This window comes from Halichondria panicea, chromosome 1 (genome assembly GCF_963675165.1).
Source record: "Halichondria panicea chromosome 1, odHalPani1.1, whole genome shotgun sequence".
NCBI classification, from domain to species: domain Eukaryota; kingdom Metazoa; phylum Porifera; class Demospongiae; order Suberitida; family Halichondriidae; genus Halichondria; species Halichondria panicea.
This window is the reverse complement of record NC_087377.1, coordinates 5,083,830-5,105,838: the sequence shown is the minus strand read 5'-3', so window position 1 is coordinate 5,105,838 and position 22,009 is coordinate 5,083,830. Positions and strand designations below refer to the sequence as shown.

The 22,009-nt window shown below is 41.8% G+C and overlaps 3 protein-coding genes and 2 long non-coding RNA genes across 6 annotated transcripts in view; 1 reads left to right on the top strand and 4 right to left on the bottom strand.

Annotated features, from left to right (window-relative positions):
- LOC135334400 (putative leucine-rich repeat-containing protein DDB_G0290503) overlaps window positions 1–1,740 on the bottom strand; it is a 65,027-nt gene extending 63,287 nt beyond the window's left edge. Inside the window, exons 1-3 of one of the 2 annotated variants that reach the window (XM_064529576.1) lie at window positions 1,600–1,740; window positions 1,086–1,505; window positions 433–987 (exon numbers count right to left, since the gene is read on the bottom strand). In XM_064529576.1, coding sequence (XP_064385646.1) covers window positions 433–987; window positions 1,086–1,487 — 957 coding nt within the window. In that variant the 5' untranslated portion in view covers window positions 1,488–1,505; window positions 1,600–1,740. The remainder of the gene's footprint in view (window positions 1–432; window positions 988–1,085; window positions 1,506–1,599) is intronic. The other variant, XM_064529581.1, reaches the window with a different exon arrangement.
- LOC135334204 (uncharacterized) overlaps window positions 1–22,009 on the bottom strand; it is a gene marked incomplete in the record, with an annotated part of 688,739 nt that overhangs the window by 324,990 nt on the left and 341,740 nt on the right.
- Window positions 3,875–4,945, bottom strand: LOC135337651 (uncharacterized). Its single transcript, XR_010395209.1, has 3 exons — window positions 4,585–4,945; window positions 4,279–4,447; window positions 3,875–4,118 (listed from the first exon to the last, which is right to left on the bottom strand). It is a non-coding gene; the product is annotated as an uncharacterized LOC135337651 (long non-coding RNA).
- LOC135337482 (uncharacterized) lies at window positions 13,474–14,467 on the bottom strand. Its single transcript, XR_010395148.1, has 2 exons — window positions 14,269–14,467; window positions 13,474–13,835 (listed from the first exon to the last, which is right to left on the bottom strand). It is a non-coding gene; the product is annotated as an uncharacterized LOC135337482 (long non-coding RNA).
- LOC135336691 (uncharacterized) lies at window positions 15,765–16,856 on the top strand. The gene is made up of 2 exons (XM_064532552.1): window positions 15,765–16,476; window positions 16,534–16,856. Exons 1-2 carry the CDS (start codon window positions 15,773–15,775, stop codon window positions 16,703–16,705), a joined length of 876 nt encoding a protein of 291 aa, XP_064388622.1. The 5' UTR covers window positions 15,765–15,772; the 3' UTR covers window positions 16,706–16,856.

Genomic DNA, 22,009 nt, shown 5'->3' with positions numbered 1-22,009 from the left:
AGTTAGCTTCTTAGCTTTTGCTTGCTTTTATACGATAAACTGACACTAATAACCATGCTGTAAAACACAGTAAGCCGACTCATAAAACAAACAAACAATTAAACCACTACTATATCCGTGGCCGCTTACGCGCCTTGGGTAACAATACACAATGAACATGTAAAAATTATTATTATTGCTACATGTCCATATAACATATGTACATGTACATACAGCGGACTCCCTAACAATAATTAATATACCAGGGCTGCATTGAGGAGGGGGGCAAGGGGGGTAATTTGCCCCCCCCCCCTAGGATCTGGCAGATTCATTTGTACTGCTATAATAATGCTGATGACTTTGCCCCTCCTACATTTTTAAATCGTCTAATTTGCCCCCCTGATCCAAAATCCTGGATGCAGCCCTGTATACACATAAAGCGAATCAACTTACATCTCCTTCTGAATCAGTTGGTGATAGGCTCAGAGACAATTGCTGTTTGGCCATAGACTGTATCTCAAGTTGTCCATACTGCTCCTTCTGATGATCAAGTTCATGTTGGAGATCACGAACACGTTGTTGCTGGGCAGCTAGCTCAGTCTTGAGGCTATCCTTCTCCAGATTAATGTCGGCTATCATCTGATGTGGTTTCCGTGCATGCCTGAACGATACTTCTTTCTTCTCCATTTCAATCTGGTGAGCTTCAGTCAGTTCTTTGAGTGTTGTGTCCAGATGATTTTGATGTTCGATATCTCTTCGGTCTAACTTAGCTTTAAGTTCTTTACTTTCGTCTTCTTTTGCTTTGAGCTTTTTCTCGAGGTCTTCCACTTCTCTCTTCAACTTGTTTTTAAGAGCAATCTGTTTAGATAGTCCTGGGGCACCACTACCTAGTGACCTCTGTGCAGCACGGTACAATCCACCGGCTTTTGGTTCTTTAGTTGGAGTAAACCCTAGAGTACCGACCGATTGGTTCACCTCCTCTTGAAGTCGTGGACTAGTATCGTCAAGCTGTGAGGAGAATAGAAACAGGATCACAACTTTCTGGCTTTCTTATGAGCCAGTAAGTATGCGTATAGAATGTACATGTATGTAGGAACAAAACTTACAGGTAGATGACTGAAAGTCTCTGAAAGATTGGTCGATACCTCGTCACTGGACGTGGGGGATTGGGGACTGGATTTAAGAGTCATCACAGGAGATGAGGGAATCTGTTCAGTTCCACTGTTTGAGCCCCTGGCATCAGAGGTGTCTTCTGGATTAGATGAGCTTGAAACTTTAATTCTTTTAACAACGAAGTGTTTCATAGACTTTATGGTGCGGGGTCTCCTATGCTCTGGGTTAGGTGTGGCAGCTCCTTTGTGGGTTGCTTGTGGGTCGTCATCGAACAGTCGATCAGTTCCAAATCCAGTGTCACTTTGAGCACTCTCTCGTCTCTGAGCACCACCACCTTGAGCAGGCCTCTCGGTCAAGTCTACCTTTTGTTGACTAGTCTTCTTTTTCTTAGGCATTATGTACTGCTCAGTGACCTACAGGAAGGTGGACAGGCTGATAAAACACCAAAACCTTGATAAATACTGAAATAAGAAGTATTTCATGACATGACATGAGCTTACAACGTACTGGACTAATATTAAAGCAGTCCTAGTCCAGTCAGTTGAATTGCTCTCCCAAACACTCTGGGAGCAACGTAATAGCTGTAGAATCTCTCACTAACTTCAGATATAGAGTCTATACGCGTACAGCTATAGAGACTTAGACCTCAGCTAGCTTAGCTCTTCAGATCATGTCAGTACTGTCACTGGAAAAATGGTCCTGAAAAAATGGTCCGGGGACTGAAATTTTCAGAAAAAATTGGTCCCCCCCTGAAATAATCAGACAAAAAGACGTCTCTGGACCAGGAGCGTATGTACAATAGGGCAACCTACTAGGGTCGATCCTCTCCACATCATATTACGACATACAGATACGCACATACCCATGTACAGGGATGCAGTCACATAATATTCAGGAACTATAGCAGCCTAGCTTGTCAGCCAGGTGTATACTAGATATAGAGCTGCATGCAGCATGTGAACCTTGAGGCCTCCACATGCTTAAGACTCAGTTTTCAACTGTTTCAAAAGAAAGATCTATTAACGATTGACAGTTTACAGCTTGATAAAATAATGTTACTAGATCTACTACTACATATAATTATAATGCCGAAGTTCTGTCCGGGAATAGATACAGACGGTACGTGCATGGTTCATAGTTTATGGACGGTTAACAGTTACGTCTTAGTTCAAGACTGGTTTAGCACTGCACTGCATACAGTGCCAAACAGCTGATTTTTTGAGAAAAGCGGCAGGAACGTTCACACAGGTGTCGTAATGATACCACTCCTTGTATGTGCTGCATTCCACCCAGTTTTCCATAGTCGCCATCTCTGACATTCTGCATAGGCAGTACACGGGGTATGTATCGATTGACACAATTGAGTCAGGAGCACGACGATACTTCTTAATTGGAAAAGGTAGTATTTGTTGATTTTGAAAGCAAGAAAACAAGTGCTGCCTCATTTTATGTTGATTGTACCGGAAGCTTCCAGGTGAGTGGCCAAAAGCAAGAGCTGTTGCATTGGCTATATAGCAAACAAGCCACAGTCACATCCTCCTGCCTGAATGTGTACGTTCATGAAGTTTAGAGTGATTTCTTTGGCCTCCGTATGCAACAAAGTTGCAATCTGAGCTTTGACTCCCGTGCTAACAGAACGATACATACTGTCATACACGTTAACCCCTGAGCGGAGTCTTCAATAGGGGATTCCAGGTGAGCAGAGGTCATGTGAGCAGAGTCCTCAGGAGGAGAGTGAGCAGAGTCCATTGATCCAGAATCGCAAGTAGGTGGATCATTGTACGGCTTGAGATGGGGTCCTGACACTAGTACTGTCTTTGATCTATCGCTTATCTCATATGCACCTCGTGGTTTAACAGATATGATTTCGTAAGGGCCAGTGTACCTCTTCTTCAGCTTCCCACCTTTTGTCTTTTTGCGAGTATGATTTAGTTTCAGGGCTAATTGACCAACCATATATCTCTCAGGCTGTGCATGTTTCTTATCATACAGTTCCTTCTGTTTCTTTTGGGCGGCAAGAATATTTGTTTTTGCTTGGCTCAGTCGTACATGATTGTGTTCACGAGTACGTGTAACATCTAGATTGGGCATTTGCTGCTGATACTCGCGAGCAGCTTGGTCAGGAGAAATGCTTGAGACTTCTACATGAATGGGAAGAGTAGCTTGACGATTGAACATGAGTTCAAAAGGAGTAAACTTCGTTGAATTATGACGAGAGGTATATTGTATGCGAAAACACATGTGTCCAGGTAGCTACTCCAGTCTTCACGCTTGTTGGACACAAACTTCACTAGCATGTTTTGCAACGTCTGATTGAAACGCTCGTCCAAGCCGTTAGTCTAGAAAATAATATTATAGTTGAAAATACATTTTAAGTATAGGATATACCAGGAGGATATGCACCTATATATCCTCCGCTATACCGTGATTACTTCGAGGCATATAGCCAAGGGGTATATAACCACGGTATAGCAGAGAATATAATTATGGGTGCATATCCTCCGAGTACAAGTGCGATATAATTATTGTTTTAAAACTGTAGTGCATACCTGAGGGTGGTAAGGAGTTGTAAGGCGACGCTGGATCCCCAGGAGAGAACAGAGACTAGTGTCTAAATCATTGTTGAATTCACGTCCTTGATCTGAAAGAATTACCCGAGGCAGACCCATTCTCATAAATACCTGAGAAGGAAAAGTGTGTGATCATTATTTATTGCCCATGCGTGCATGCAGTGAGTGGGTGCATTGTGTATGTGTGTGTCATTCATACATAATTTATACCTTAAACAATGATGTTGCTACTGATGATGCACTCTTGTCAGGTGTAGGAATAGCTTCTACCCACTTGGTAAAGTAATCGCTCATGGTTAAGATGTAGCGGGAACCATCGTTAGCAGTTGGAGAGAGAGGACCAACAAAATCAATTCCTAGCATGTACCAAGGAAACTGCACACGGATGGGGTGAAGTTCGGGCCTGCCAGTAGTTAGCTTTCGATTAACTCGCTGGCAAATGTCACAAGTAGACACCTATAAAATAAATTAACACATAAATATTGAGGGAAGGTGTTCCTGTTTGAGACTTTGTATACATGTAGGTGTAACAATAATACAGAAGTTGACATCCCAATAATTATAGATATTTATTATGTGCACTAAAATACAAGGACAGATGAGCAAATCTACTAACCATTTCTTTCACGTCCTTTACCATGCCATGCCACATGTAACGCTCCTTAATTCGGGCAAGTGTGCGAGTCACCCCCATAATTATGTCCAGATGTTTCATCAACATGGCAAGCGAACAGTATTTTCTTTCTCTCTCTTCGGTTGATAATGTATCGGATCAACACATCATCCTAAAATATCGAGAAGGCAATATATAGGAGCTATAATACCAGAAGAATCGAACATAGATGACGCGTTATATATACCTAGAGATGGCCACTCCTGTAATGATTGTAATTTCAACTACATTACAGACACACCAACTCACTCTGTCCTTTCTCTTGTGTTTGTACATGAAGTCACCATTTTTCACTACAAACTGCTTGGCCTTTCTTCTGATGACCCTTTTTCTTCCCTCTTTACAGTCATCATGCAGGGTACTCCTTGCATGGTGGTGACATAGTGGAATACCTCTTCTATCAGCTCTTCCTCCCCTGTGTGTAGCTCAAGCTCCATAAGAATAAATGGAACAAACTTTTCAGCTGCATCAAAAGCTGTGCATGCATGCGCATAGCCTCCTTCACAAGGCCTAGCGGCCTGGAATCGAGGCTAGCATGCGCAAAACCAGGACTACTTTTTTCGAGGGCGGACCAACATTATCAGCTGAAATTGGTCCGGGGACTTTTTTTTTCTTTAAAATTTTTTATGCAAAAAAGTATACAGGGTTTACAACAAATAGCGCTAGGCTAATAAAACGTTGTCTACCTGGGAACGAACAGACGAACAAGGCAGTAAAAAAGAAAAAAAAATGGTATAGGAGCATGCATGCAGTAACTACGGAGTGCAGGTATACAAACGGTGTATAGGTGGTTTTTAAAAATGAGCGGGGTCTGTGCCGAGACAATTTCATCAGGCAAGGCATTCCAATGTTTGATGACATCTAAGAAATATGAAAATTTGTGTGCATCTGTTGGTACAAACGGGGTGAAGAGTTGGACTGAGTTTGAACTTCTTGGAGATGGTTGCATGTGGGTGGGGAGTGAAGGCTGTTGGAGGGATGCATGATTCTTTTCTTAGCAAAGGTTCAACTTTTGCATGCGTCTTCGGATAGACTGTGACTTTAGGTCCAGGGAGGAGCACAGAAACGGGTAGCTTGATGACCAGTCTTGAGTTATAACTCTTCCCGCAAATTTCTGAACGTTTTCCAGTAATTTTGTGGATTTGAGTTGGTGTTGTGTTACGAATGAGCTTAGCACTTCAGATGTGAGGTAGGGGAGGTTGTTTGTACGCTTCACAAGTCTTAAGGGGATGGAGTCCGACATAACAGACATAAAATGTGTATGCCAGTCATTCCAGGCCGAGTCGACTGAAATTATCGGCGGACCAAAATTTTCGTGACAGTCCAACATCTCCAGTGGCGGATCCAGGAAAAATGAAAGGGGGGTTCCAAACTAACGAGCGCGCAGCGTGAGTATTGAAAAGTCGCGCGCACTGCGAATTTTTTGGGTTACTCCCACTTCCGGTCACACGGACTAGGGAAAATCCCATACTCTACCAGGGGAAGTCCCATAATAGACTTGCGTACACAACCAATAAATCCACGTATAATTATGATTAGCATCTGTGAGAGGTGCACTTATTATACTGATGTGTGCACAGAACCGTATGAAATCTATTTTGTAATCAAAACTAAAAAACATTTGCAATGTGAACATTGCTAGGATTGCCAAGAAAAGAAAAGCGCGAAAAAGCGAAGAAACAAGAAATTCGGCGAGTGCATAACTCCAATCCGTTACAACTTCATTCACATGTAACGCAATTTTTTGTTTTTGCTTGGAAATCCTTCAGTAATTTTTATGAATTTTTTGCAAGGTATGTATTGTGTTTGTGATGTTTTCCCTTACAGTGTTGAGCAAACATGCAAGTGTTGGATGTGTGAGTGGATGATTGTGAATTCTTCTCGGTTCATTTTTACCCAACTTGTGTTTTGATTCTAAAATCATTATCAACAGTAGGTCACTCGACTGTACATGTTTATGACGTTGTAATGGATTGAAGTTATGCACTCGCCGAATTTCTTGTTTCTTCGCTTTTTTGCGCTTTTCTTTTCCTGGCAATCCTAGCAACGTTCACATTGCAAATGTTTTTTAGTTTTGATTCCCTTTCTTTTTCATTACATTAGTACATTAATGATAAGATAAATGTGGCATTGATTAATTTGTTTTTGTCCTGTAATCTTGTTGAATAAGTGGTTGTTGGACAGAAGTATATTATACGTCTCGATCCCAGGCCGCACTTCACTCAGGGAATTAAGGAGTTAGCCTCCTTCACCGGCCTTCTTTTCTCAATAATGAAAGTGAAATACCTAAGAGGAATATCAAGAAGCAAGAAGTTCAAGAAGAGAAGACAGGACTGGAATAAACATTATCAGTCATTTTAAATGGGTTGTTTCTCCATGTAACCAATCCTAGATTACATCATCTATATACCTTCCTAATGACGTCATAGTAGCTGGTAGGTGAATATACCGTATAGCGCGAAATGTTCGAGGGGCTTAATTTTCGCGGATTTCGTGGGTTAGAATTCTATACGAAAATTAAGTCCACGAAAAGATGTTCTTTAATTATAATTACCTGCTATCGTGCAAATATTTAAAGGCGTGGCTTCCGGTAAGCAGTCATTCCGCGAACATTGTGCAACGAAATGGTTTTTAGAGGCCAATCCACGAAATATAAGTGCCTCGAAAATTTCGCGCTATACGGTAGTAGGTAACTAGTAGCATGCAGCGGTAGCACTGGTAGCTCTGGTAGCAGTAGTAGCACTGGTAGCACTGGTAGCGCTGGTAGCAGCAGTAGCACTAGTAGCACTGGTAGCAGTAGTAGCACTGGTAGCACTGGTAGCGCTGGTAGCAGCAGTAGCACTAGTAGCACTAGTAGCAGCAGTAGCATTGGTAGCAGCACTGGTAGCGCTGGTAGCATTTGGTAGCAGTAGTAGCACTGGTAGCACTGGTAGCAATGGTAGCGCTGGTAGCGTTGGTAGCAGCAGTAGCACTGGTAGCACTGGTAGCGCTGGTAGCAGCAGTAGCACTGGTAGCAGCAGTATAGCACTGGTAAGCACTGGTAGCGCTGGTAGCAGCAGTAGCACTGGTAGCGCTGGTAGCAGTAGTAGCAGTAGCACTGGTAGCAGCAGTAGCACTGGTAGCACTGGTAGCGCTGGTAGCAGCAGTAGCACTAGTAGCACTGGTATAGCAGCAGTAGCACTGGTATAGCGCTGGTAGCACAGGTAGCGCTGGTAGCAGCAGTAGTACTAGAGCACTGGTAGCAGCAGTAGCAGCAGTAGCAGCAGTAGCACTGGTAGCACTGGTAGCAGCAGTAGCATTGGTAGCAGCACTGGTAGCAGCACTGGTAGCGCTGGTAGCATTGGTAGCAGTAGTAGCACTGGTAGCAATAGTAGCACTGGTAGCGCTGGTAGCAGTAGTAGCACTGGTAGCAATAGTAGCACTGGTAGTGCTGGTAGCAGTAGTAGCACTGGTAGCGCTGGTAGCAGCAGTAGCACTGGTAGCAGCAGTAGCACTGGTAGCGCTGGTAGCGCTGGTAGCGCTGGTAGCAGCAGTAGCACTGGTAGCGCTGGTGGCGCTGGTAGCAGCAGTAGCACTGGTAGCTGGTAGCACTGGTAGCAGTAGCCTCGATCCCAGGCCGAGTTTTCGCTTTTATAACAGTTAGGTGAGTTTTCGCTTTTATAACGGTTAGGTGAACAGCCGTTATAAAAGCGAAAACTCCGCCTGGGATCGAGGCTATGGGGGAAATATCTTTCATTGAAAAAATTATATATAATGTTACAAAATTAATATTGCAATGAAAGTAGTATAGTCTATCTATCAATAGATAAATAAATGTACCTAGGACTCATGCGCTTAAAACATACAAAACCATAACAAAATGGTTTTGCAATGTATATGTGACATGGCAAGGTCTAAACAAAAAAATATAAGTATAAGACTGATAGTGACTAACTTGATTTATATAATTACATGTTCGTAAAATAATGAGTTCATAATAATTGTTTGTGTTCATTCCATAGTAAACATTTAGGTATGAGCTAAACATATTGATCTTGAGCATAACATTGCAGCATGCAGCTAGCAAAATTTCTCTAGCTTTAGAAGTTGCTGATCTATTGTTCATGATCACTGCGTATATATATAGTAGAAGCAGTATAGCACTGCATGGTACTACTGTAGCGCTAATAGCAGCATTATAGCACTACTGGCAGCACAGGTAGCACACAGGTTTTTTTACCAAGTGGTATAGCATTAAATCAATAGTAGTGCTGGTATAGCATTGGAAGCTGGTAGATCTATAATTATAGCTTGCCCAACGAGTGCAATAATTATGATGTGCCTAATATACTCACTGATAATTTGTACCTTGAAGATAATAATTATCATAATTATATACAGCCTCTCATGTACGTGATTGTAAATGTAGATGTACAAACCTTACGCCGGTTTACTTATGTAGATCTATATATATACGTCATGCCATATAATTATAACAAGTTAAAAAACTCTATACTAGTTACACTTCATAAAAGGTTATTATTATCAGCAATTCTCTCGTATTATACAATTATTTTATCTATATAGAATAATTATAATGATCACAATCATAATTCACCAGTGGCTGTGTACGTGGTTATGATAGTGTTTGCAGCCAATTAACGCATACATAATTTTACTCTAGCTGACGTCTTTAAGCAGTGTTGCTCATGATATGGGCCTCACACAATGTTTTAAAGATATAGAAAAGTTTCAAAGATAATTTTTAATCAGGGAATGCAGCTCTTCTTCTGTTTTTTTTACCAAGTGGCAGAGTAAGGCCCAGTTTAGACACTAACTGAATACACAATTCGTACATCATCGGTGCTAGGCTCAAATCAGCTTCAGTAGCACTGTGCCTTTTTTAAAAACTAAACAATTTGTGAGAACAATAAATATTCCAACTGTGTGTGGGGTCCTTGTGTGACTCGTTCATCAAGATGATGTGCATACAATGAGCTTTTTGCATAGGTTTTCTGCCAGGCATGCATGCTTCTGTCTGATTCGCGTTTCCGGACGTTGCCGTTGACTTGAAATGGGTGGTCGAGTACCGTTTGGATTACCACAGTTAAAACAGAGGCAAAACGAACTGCAAGACTTGTTAGCAGCTAAACAAGAACATCGAACAATAGATGTGTATTTCTTTTGTACAGAAGACTAGTACATCTTATTGAAGAAGATTTTTTATCCGTATGGCCATAACTGCATCTACTTTGACGTTCATCATGCACTGGTAACTGGACGTGCTGAAATGGAGGACGTAAATTATACGCTGTGTCTGCGGCCTACTGTGTAGAGAGTGCCCATGCTACATAAATGTGAATAATAGGCTAAGAAATTTTACTGATAATACCATTGTGTATAGTAGAAAACTCCAAAAATTGTTTCACTGCTGCTACCAGCGCTATACCAGTAGTGCTACTGTTGCTATACTGCTGCTACTAGTGCTACCAGTGCTGCTACCAGCGCTACCAGTACGTGCTACTGCTGCTACCAGTGCTACTATAGTGCTACCAGTGCTGCTACCAGTGCTACCATGCAGTGCTACTGCTGCTACCAGTGCTACTGCATGCTGCTACTACTGCTACCAATGCTACTGCTGCTACCAGCGCTACTGCTGCTACCAGTGCTACCAGTGCTGCTACCAGCGCTACCAGTACGTGCTACTGCTGCTACCAGTGCTACTGCATGCTGCTACTACTGCTACCAATGCTACCAGTGCTGCTATAGTGCTACCAGTGCTGCTACCAGTGCTACCATGCAGTGCTACTGCTGCTACCAGTGCTACTGCATGCTGCTACTACTGCTACCAATGCTACTGCTGCTACCAGCGCTACCAGTGCTACTGCTGCTACCAGTGCTACCAGTGCTACTGCTGCTACCAGCGCTACCAGTGCTACTGCTGCTACCAGTGCTACTGCTGCTACCAGTGCTATACTGCTGCTACCAGCGCTACCAGTGCTACTACTGCTACCAGCGCTACCAGTGCTACTACTGCTACCAGCGCTACCAGTGCTACTGCTGCTAGATCTACCAGCGCTATAACTGTTGGCTAGGCCACCTCTTTACCCCCAAGTACTTAATTAGGGGAGCATCATAATTATTAGAAACGCTTCATCATTATCTAATTACCGAGGTTGCACCCCTCTGATTAATTAGAGGGGCTTCCTATCCATATTAATGGCCTTCAGTCATGGTCCGGCTCACCCTCCAAGGAGCGTTGCGGTAATAGGTAGCTGTACTCATCGCTTGCTGCAGTACCTAGAATGACATATAACTTTGTAGTGGTAATGGTATCTAATTGGGTGCATGGCTTGTATATTTATTACTTGACCCAGCGCTACCAGTGCTACTGCTGCTACCAGCGCTACCAGTGCTACTCAACTGCTGCTACCAGCGCTACCAGTGCTACTACTGCTACCAGCGCTACCAGTGCTACCAATGCTACCAGCGCTACCATGCAGTGCTACCAGTGCTACCAGCGCTACCAGTGCTACTATTGCTACTAGTGCTACCAGTGCTATACTATACTGCTATACTACTGCTACCAGTGCTGCTACCAATGCTACTGCTGCTAACAGGGGCGTAGCTAGATATTTACTAAAGGGGTTTCTGAAGGAATAAGGCGGCGCGATAGCGCAGCAAAATTTAAGAGACCACGCCCACTTCCTGTACCACGCCCCTTAATTATGCCGGTTACACCCCTTATGGCTGCATTTTTTGATAAGTCGTAGCTTCAGTTCTCCTCGGCCTCATCTCCTAAACTTTATAGTTGTAAGTACAAATGTACTACCAGGAATCAGTACCATTGGCATTGACCAGTGGGCATGAGCTCTGAGGTTGGTGGCTGAGAATCAGATTGTGGTGAGACTGCATATACGTCTGAGCGTGCAGTAGAGGAACTGGGCTGACAATCAGGTCTCTTATCTTGGATTGCAGAAGCTAAACTAGTATTAATAACAGGCATTGAAATAAATCCAGGCTAGATATCAATCCATACTCTTGCTAGTCTCCAGCCATTAGCAGTATACACTGTAAAATACAGTCTGGAGTCTGACTCTGAGCAGTAGTAGAGGAACTGGGCTGATCTTGGTCTCTTATCTTGGATTGCAGAAGGTAACTAATAGGCACAATAAATACAGACTGGATATTAATCTACTGGTGGTCAATATTAACTTCAGCACATGATCAGCCCCACCCATTTTTCAGCAAGCAAGGGGGTTTCTGGGCAACTAGGAAACCATTAAGCTACGCCCCTGTCAGCTACCAGTGCTACTACTGCTACCCAGTGGCGTAGGCAGAGGGGGGGCTGAGGGGCTAGAGCCCCCCCCCCTTTTGTGCTTTATCAACACTTGAATTACCGTGATCTGTCCATGTATTCTGCATGCATAGTTACTAGAATGATGTCATTGAATGGAAATATGGGCAGGGCCATCTAATGCCTGCTGACTGCTGAGGAAAAGTGATGACCTTTTTTTTAGGTGTTACGCTCTGGCCCTGCTCAAATAATTTGAGCCCTGCCCTTCCCAAAATCCTGGCTACGCCACTGCTACCAATGCTACCAGCACTACCAGTGCCACCAGTGCTACTGCTGCTACCAGTGCTACTGCTGCTACCAGTGCTACTAGTGCTACTGCTGCTACCAGCGCTACCAGTGCTACTACTGCTACCAGAGCTACCAGTGCTACTGCTGCTACCAGCGCTACCAGTGCTACCAGTGCTACTACTGCTACCAGAGCTACCAGTGCTACTGCTGCATATATGCTACTAGTTATGCACCTATCAATGTGTTGCCCCATCCACCCCGGGAGGGGTCGGGGTTATATGGGGGATTTGACCATACCTCTGGTCAAATTCCCCCAGGTGGGGGAGGATTCTGTGTTCAGATCCCCCAGTCAACAGGGGGTTTTTGAGCCCCAAGCAGTTGCACTGCATAAAAACAGGATATAAAAGCAGTCTTTACTACGCAAAGCCAGGTCAAATCCCCCAGTATGGGGCCAAAATGTCAGGTCAAATTGAGTCAAATCCCCCCGTATGTCCCGGGGGGGGGGGGGGTAGTGGGGCAACACATTGATAGGTGCATTACCTACTATATTCACCTTACCAGCTACTATGACGTCATTAGGAAGGTATATAGATGATGTAATCTAGGATTGGTTACATATGGAGAAACAACCTATAATTTTTAATAAAAATAATGGCAGCCATGTTTATCTGTAGATGCACTTCCAAGTGCAAAAGCATGGAGGCCTATGGTAGATCCAGTCAGTGCATACGTCTAGCATAAATAGCATACGTACCTGAAGTGAGAGAATGGAGAGCTGAGCTGAACCAGGAGCCCAGCTTTGTGTTGATCGATGTCACAGCCACGCCCACCTCATAAGCTGACATTTTGGCCCCATACTGGGGGATTTGACCTGGCTTTGTGTAGTAAAGACTGCTTTTATAGCCTGTTTTTATGCAGTGCAACTGCTTGGGGCTCAAAAACCCCCTGTTAACTGGGGGATTTGAACACAGAATCCTCCCCCACCTGGGGGAATTTGACCTGAGGTATGGTCAAATCCCCCATATAACCCCGACCCCTCCCGGGGGGGGGGGGGGTGGGGCAACACATTGATAGGTGCATTACTTACTTACTTAGTCCATAGATGTAGGAGAGAGGGATTGGAAACGGAAGTGGGCCTCGGAAAACATCCGCGCCTCGCTTTCTTGTCTTCTTTTCTTGCCTCAAATGAGGAAAACTCATTGTAAGCGGTGAAAGAAGAGGAAAGAGACACAATCAACAGTGCATTGGTACATGGTAATAGTAAGGAGAATGTACAGAGCTATAGTGGTATTGGATACTTGTTTCACAGTAGATATAAAATCATCAGAGGATGCTTAGTTCCCTGAAATTGTGAATGTATTTGTGACTGTCAGAGGCTTCTCTTTTGCTGCCAACTTAAAATTAAATGAAAAAGAAAACCATCAAGAAGTCCACTAGTTTGAGGCAATAACCATGATCATTCACACGACAAGATACATAATACACCATGTAACTTTCTTAATTGTTTTCACTTTTGATGAATCAGTTGTACGAAGTTTCTATATAATTATACTAGGCTGGTGAGCGTGTATACATTTCAATTTCCAATTCATTAAGTATAATTACATACACTTGGAGACAGCAAAACACTCCACAGCACTGCCAGTTGCTTTCTAAGTGTAAAACGAGTGGGATCAAACCGAACAACATTAACAAAAACTTACACGATAAAAATGATTATTACAGCTATAATTATGATTAGTTTAGCACTCTAATCAGACAGTCTTAGATGGAGAGAAGCTGGTGAGGCATACAAGAGTGTATATATAGCCGGAACAGCCAATAACATTTACGAGGGCGGTGACGTGTAGGGGTGTAGAGAGGAGGGGTATTCTTCGGTATTCTTCTGTCTTCTTTTCTTCAGCGTACTCAGTAAGTTTTGGCTTGCGAGGTATTGCTATATAAAATATAGATGAAACAGCATTTGTAGTAGTTAAATACAGGCCCTTCACCACAATCTACTACCGGGCCAATAACAATTGTGAGGTACAAATAGGTGACTACACATTCATGCACACAAAAGCTATACATCCACCTGATCCAAAACTAATGCTCTTGGGGTGATCACCAATCATAAGGGAATGTATGCCTAAAATTAAAATTTCTGTAACGCTTAGCATATTCCCAAAAAAGGGATCTTTAGTGGTGCTCTTTAATTCAACTTTTTTCTAGCACTAAATTCTACCAGCTGATGTATGACTAATTTTCTTTGGCTTGGGGCCGGGGTGATACCACATGATTTACCAACAAGCATATTGAAGTATATGACCTAAACATTAATCATTTCAGAGAAAAAGGGATAAATGTGTACAATACAAGATTAAACTTACCTAAATTCAATGAAGAAGATAGTTGCAACGGTAAATAGAGCTTGAATAATGGTTATTCACTATCTATATAAAGCACAGTTGCACTGGATACTGGAAAACTTGACAGAATACTAGTGACAACTCATAAAATCCAAGATTTGCAATAATCTCAGTTACCCGCGAGGTTACTGGGGAATAAATTAGCCCTCATTAAGCGAGGCGAGGATGTTTATTATGGGGGGTGATCAGTGCCAAAACCTCACCTTTTTTTATTTAGTACTAAAGTGATTTACATGGTGAAGTTGTGCATACAAATGACACACTCTCTCTCATTTGCATGGTGAAGTTGTACATGCAAATGATATACTCTATCATTTGCATGGTGAAGTTGTACATGCAAATGATACTCTCTTATTTGCATGGTGAAGTTGTAGCCTCTACACAGGCTCTCCTTTTTCTGTTCTTTATCACAATCGTTCAATAAGATAAAATACTGTATTAATCGTTCAATGAGATAAAATACGGTATTAATTGGAGGAATAAAGAAAGAAATAGACGTAGAGTTAGGAAAAAGGAGAGCCTGTATCGGGAAGTCGCGTGAGGGTAGAAGGGTGGTAGAAGGGTGAAAATGAGCGTGGGCATACTGAGCTAGAGATGTTGGACTGCCCACGCAGAGATCTATGACTAACTAAAACTTTGCCTGCAGCAAGCTGGACATGGACTTGGAACTGGAAGTTTGCAAGCACTATAGCTAGCTATACCTTAGGCTTAGCTAGATGATCTACTAGTAATATGTGTTCAGATTCTATCAGACTATCACCTTTTCTTGTGTCTTTCTACATGCTATTATATAGTCTACTGATAGTATAGATCAAGAATAGCTTAGTCATCATTATCATATAGCAGGTAGCTACTGCCACCAGAGCTGGCCACGCTGGTTCTCTGATCTGACTTGCAGCACAGCTAGCTTGGTGGTTGTCTCATGCTCAGTACAGTCTTATTAACTCTGAATGCGTGGGAGAATATCTTATGTCATGATTGTGGGCTACATATCGCCCACGTTCATAAAAATCCTTGTGGATCACGCGATTTCCCAAACCAGGCCTTACTTTTTCTTAACTGTACGCCCATTTCTTTCTTTGCTGCCTCACTATGTCTTTTATGCATGGATGAACAGTGACAACAGCAAGAAAAAGTAAGGCCTGGGATCGAGGCTAGTGAAGTTGTACATGCAAACGATACTCTCTTATTTGCATGGTGAAGTTATACATGCAAATGATACTCTCTTATTTGCATGGTGAAGTTGTGAAGTTGTACATGCAAATGATACTCTCTTATTTGCATGGTGAAGTTGTACATGCGAATGATACTCTCTTATTTGTGTGGTGAAGTTGTACATGCAAAAGAGGTTTCAATGCTGGATAACATAGCTGGGCGTGGCCCTACACCTGAACACAGGTACTGGGCCACTCCCAGTTAGTCTTAAATGTTATTCTATTAAGAGTTCACCTACACATGTTCAATAATGGATGTAAGCTTATCTTCATCAGGGTGGTGTTTGTCTACATTAAGGAGAGTTATGAGTGACCTCGATCTCTATTCTGATGGTAGAGCTATTGGAGCTGATCAACTAGAAGCTTACCAGGTACAACTTGAGCTTGTTCACAGAGAATTAGCTGGTTTCGAGCTTTTCGGAGAAGATGTTACTGATTCACTGAGGTGTGTAAGGGGAGCTATATCAGAGCTACAACTGGCCCAGGATGAGGACAACCACAGAACAGGTTATCAAGCATCAGCTGTACATACAGGCTCAAATGGAAGACCAAGATTCCACATACCTCGAAATCAGTTAGCGACGCTTCTAGAAACACTATTTACTGTGCCTCAAATTGCTGGGATACTTGGAGTTTCAACTAGAACTGTTCAACGCAGAATGACTGACTATTCTTTAAGTATAACAAGTCTCTATTCAGACCTTAATGATGATCAACTAGACAGAGTTGTGGAAGGCATTGTATCAGAATTTCCAATGTGTGGAAATCGTCAGATGCAAGGTCACCTACTGGCACGTGGAATAAGGGTTCAACAGCATCGTATCGGGGAGGCTCAGAGACGTGTCGACCCTGCTGGGACAGTAATGCGTAGGCTGAGGACCATACAACGTCGTGAATATCATGTGAATGGCCCACTAGCGCTATGGCACATAGATGGCAACCACAAATTGATCAGGTGATAACCCAAATATACGATAATATCATGACGTTACGAATTATGTTACACACACAGGTGGAGGCTAGTTATTCACGGGGAGTTGACGGTTATAGTCGAACTGTCGTTTTCCTCCAATGCTCAGACAACAACAAAGCCGATACGGTGTTCCGCAGCTTTTCAACAGCTGTTCAGAGCTATGGTTTGCCTAGTCGAATTCGCTCAGATCGAGGTGGGGAAAATGTGTTAGTAGCAAATTACATGTTGCAACATCCCGAACGAGGTCCTAGAAGAGGGTCATTTATAACGGGAAGAAGTGTACACAATTCTAGGATCGAGCGCCTTTGGCGGGATGTTTTTCGAGGCTGTACGTGTTTGTTCTACAATCTGTTCTATCACTTGGAGGAAGTAGAGCTCCTAGATGTTGATGACGAAGTGCTTTTGTTCAGTTTACATTACGTATACCTACCTAAAATACGGAAGTCACTGGAAGCATTCAAACGCTCTTGGAATAGCCACCCATTGAGTTCAGAAAGAGGATTGTCACCTACACAGCAGTGGATGCGGGGATTAGCATTATTTCAGGGAGAGGTCGCACAACTATCAATTGTATGTTATCCCATTCCAGGTTTAATGAGTTTTCATATTATATATCTGCAGGCAGAAGCTCCATTGTATGGCATTGACTGGAATGCCCCATTCAGTGAAGAAGATGACGCTCAATGTGTCGAGGTACCACACACCTTAAACCCCCTCACTCCTGCTGATTTCATTGAACTGTGTCGAGAGATAAACCCCTCTAACTCTAACTTCACTGCTAGTAACTATGGAATTGATGAGTACTGCGCAACTGTACAGTTTGTACGGGCAAAGGTTATTAACTATTAGATATAATTACATATATATCCATTCAATTACATTAAGCGTGATATATAGTATGAGTGTGTACACGCTGAGTATAAAATTGACAAAATTTTCTTTAATTTATTAACGTCTTATAAATATCACAAACTCACAGATCATGAATTTATTAATGTCTTATAAATAGCACAAACTCACAGATCATGAATATATAGCGCCTGATTGAGACTGATGATACCAAAAAATGGGGTTTAAATGATGAGGACGAGGTGAATTACACAACAATTAATACAGTCCAAAACCGCCGTGGTTTTGCATCCCAAAAAGGAAATGCTGTTTGAAGTCTAGATAGTCACTGTATACTTTGATGGAAGAGTAAGACATAATCCACACGTTGATGAAGTGGGGTAAGGGTTGTACTCATTAAATGACAAGGTGGCATCTGTCGGAAACCCCATTGGTGGTGGGCGATCACTTCCAGTGAAAAATGAAAGGACTTCTCCCAGAGATATTTCACTCTCTCCACCTGCATGAATAGGATTATAATTATGACTTCATCACTTGGATACAAAATACCACCTTAGGAAAAATACACATTCTGCTGTCAAGCAGAAGTCAGGAGATTAAACCTGACGATCATTACCATGGAAAAGGATCCATGGGGGGTCAAAAACAAAGCAGGAGGGCGTAAGAAACAAGTGATTAAGCCTTAACCCTTTAACCGTCACGGGCCACGATCGTGGCCCGCAATAGTGACTTTTTTTTTTGCGAAATTCTAATTCTGCGATACTTAGGAAGTAGCTCGAACTACGCACATCCCTGTATAGAGGAAGAGCTGTAGAATCACGTGCAATTTAGTCTAGAATTTTCCAAGCCACCTTGCTATGTTAAAATTTCATTAGCATCTTACCGCATGAAGTTTATAGCTATGGCTAGATTGTTTACTTGTGCCAATGTGCTTGAACAGCTTGAGGACAGCAATGGCGATGTCTCCTCTGGTGATGACAGTGCCTATGAAGGAGAGGGGATAGTAGGATACCTCCCAAAGGCTACCAGCTTTATGCCAGACACTGATGAACTGTCTGGGACTGAGGACATGCATGACATGGACCTAGACGCTAGCGCTATGGACCAGGACGGTGAAAGACCAGGAGAGGGCTCACTGTGTGACTCTGGCAAGTAGTATAGTATAGCTAGAATATCAGTAGACTAAGTATTGTATAGCTAAAATAGAATTAGCAGTAATAAACAGTCTTTATGTGAGCTTGTAAATTTCATAGATCGTTCACCGATATAGTAATACATGTACGTATTGTACTTCAAATTGATATATCTTAGCATGCACTGTTACATTCATATGATGTGAAAATCAAGCTTAGTCAAGCCTTTATACCATATGATAGGTTGATCCATAAAAAAAATTTTTTGGATTTTATCTCACCGCTGGCCGAGCATTTAAAATGATAAAAACGGGTGAGCGTAATAACCGTGGTTGTTATGGCAACACATGTTGCACCATTTTATTCCTTGTTGTATGGGCAGGGCATTCTATTGGTATATCCCTTTACCGGTCAAATTGTTGTAAATTTTACAACAACAATCTGGGAGGGAGCGTGTTATCAACTTGTGAATGTTGCATGATATTGGATTGTGTGGCAGATTGGATATCCTTTGAAGTTCTGCTGAGCTGTTCAATTAGGACACTTAAAAAAAAAAAGGTTTAAAACAAGCTATACAGCATGTAGGACTGAGTAATATCCATTGGTAGACCCTCTGGACTATCTTGGTAGCCATAGAATATTTTCGAAGAGGAAGCAGCAAGCCATTTGTGTTACACAGGCACTTCACAAGTGGACACAAGCTCTACAATAGTCTACATGCTTGCTAAGCAGCTTAGTTGACCAGAGTGCAGCTTTTAGAGGCCACACATACTTCCATCGAGGCAGCAGCAAGGCATAAAATCGATGGTTAGTTTGTGCACAGCATTGACCCACGCCCATCTCTACAAGCCATAGCCACTTCATTGGGGGCTGCGATAACATCAAGCTAATTTGGTGGGTTGGGCTCAGATGCAAACTAAAGTGATGCAAACTAAAGTGATGGAACTGTTCCAGGTTCCACGGCTGACCTGTAAAGGGATATGGTTGCTAGGCATTTTATTGCTCTGGAAACCCGATAGAGAATTTACAGACATTTCACTTCACTGTTAATTAAGAATCCGACGGTTAAAGTATTATGGTTAGGGAAAGGTAGCACATTATCCTGCGGAAGTATTCTAGAATGAATGTCCACTGTGGACACACAGAACTACACTGGGAATCTTCATTAAATTCACTCGTATTATATGTATATGTATAAGCTGACTTTAATACGCATTCACTTGTAAGCTGTTGTATCTAGTGCTCCACAGTTACCAAAAGTAAGTACGATCAAGGGCGTACAAAAAAAGGAAGGCATGCAACTAGCCTCCTTCACTGGCCTTTATAGAAAAGAAGGCCTGCTATCGACTGCTTGCGCATGCGCCAAATTATGGATATTTTTACGCGTACAATTTCCTATAATACTGGATTCATCAGAGAAAATGTCCTAAAAGTCATACACAGAGCTATATAGCTTAGCTAGCTAGAGACAGAGCTGTGTAAGTTTGTTGTACAGCTATTTTCTTCTGATAGAATCAGTAGCAGTAGTATAGTAGACTTTCACCAAAGTTAGTGTTAAATGGGCGTGGCCTGTCCATATATATCACTGAAAAAAGTGTTTGGTTAGACTAACTTGGGATGGTTACTTCAAGTTCTATTTCTTTAGTTGTAATAACCACCCTCCTGTTGAAAATACAATTGTCTAGTTTTTACTCATCTGGGTTAGAACAACCTTGTATATAACACAACTCCGTAATAAAATGGTTGAGACAACTATACAAAATAGTTTAAAATAACTGCAATAGTTAATATTAATCACTAATTATTAGTTAAACCGACTATACGCATGGTTATAGAAACTAAAGATAATAGTTATTACGTATTAGGGTTAGAATAACCACATTGTTTGTAAAGTAACTACAATGGTTTAAACAACTGTGTTGATGTTACAACAATCACAATTAGTTGAAACAACTATTTAAATTTTATGCATTGGTTACAACTTCTAATTTGGGTTAAAATAGTTATACATTTAAAACAAACTACACATTGTGTTAAAGCAACTAAAACAGTAGCCTCGATTCAAGGCCAATTAAAATACGGCCTGGTACCTATTGCAGGGGTGATAGTGCGCATGCGCTTCAATTTACCCAGAATATGGGTAATCGTACTACGAACGTAAAACCTTAGTAAATTACACAGGAAATTAGTCCGTTTACTAAAAATATGTTCCGTAATACTTTATCTCTATGACTGAGTTCTGTAAAGCTGTGGCTTATGCCGTCTATTGCGTTGGTCTAGAAGGCTTGAACACTAGTTTTAAGACAGAAGAGGCTCTCATCTACGTCTAGGATGGTCCTATAGCCGGGTAGTCTTCGCAAGTAGCAGTTTGAGGCACCATACACTTCCCATAGCCTGTACAGATCCAAGGTAAGACATCCTGACCATACAACCGTCATAGAGGTAGATAAGAGCCTCTTTTGGCTTCAGACTAGTGTGAAAGCCTTCTGGCACAACGCAATAGAGAACTAAACTGATGTACAAAGATAGAAAAAAATAGATGAGAGAAAGAAAAAGGGGATTCCCCAGATTCTGGAGAATAAACTAACGCATGCGCACTATCACCCCTGCAATAGGTACCAGGCCGTATTTTAATCGGCCTGGAATCGAGGCTACTAAAACAGTTGAAGCAACTATATTTTTACTGGTTTAGCAATCACAACTAGTAAAATAACTTTACATATTAGTTACCTCAACTAAAAAAAGAGTCGTTTCTACTCATTTGGATAAGAATAACCGTGATGATAATTGAACCAACTGTATTAATCAGGAATGGTTAAAATAAACAAACAAAATAGTTACATCAACTAAAATAGTGTTACTATAGCATAATGGTTAAATTAACCAACAATAGTTGTAACTGTGTTATGTACAATAGTTGAAACGAGTGTACATGATGTTTATAACAACTATACACACTTGAAACAACTGTGTTATGGTTAGAACAATCAAAAATAGTTGAAAAACTGTACATTATAATGTTGTAACAACTATAATTATACTACCCCCATTACTGAACCACATGCCCTGATAGTAGGTATCAATTGGAAACAAAGAAAATATAATCTCGATTGTCGTGAAGTAGCTATAGGTACACAGAGCGCTTTTTCATGCTTGTGTTCCTATAGTACCTTTGATATAGCTAAGGCTTTGTAACTAAATAGTGTCCTGTGTCCCAAATGGCCTCAAGTATTAGAGAAAGTTGATGTTTAGCAGCAGAACTGCTCGTGGACTTCTTACAGAGAGCAAAACAATTCTCATGAAATTCATGTTTAGCCGTCGTGTTAAAAAGTAAGCCTCAATTAAAACCGCGGAGATACACGGATGGCACTTCGAGGGTACTTCCGTTTCCAATCCCTCTTCTACTCTATCTATGGTTAAAGTAACCATACATACATGTAAAACAACTGTATATGTACATTATTATTATAACAACTACTAGAGTTGAAGCAACTGTATTATAATGTCACAACAATCATAAATGGTAGTTAATA

Coding starts and splice junctions, on each gene's coding strand:
- LOC135336691 (XM_064532552.1), top strand. CDS start 15,773: ATGGATGTAAGCTTATCTTCATCAGGGTGGTGTTTGTCTACATTAAGG. Junction 16,477..16,533: donor GGCAACCACAAATTGATCAG/GTGATAACCCAA, acceptor TTACACACACAG/GTGGAGGCTAGTTATTCACG.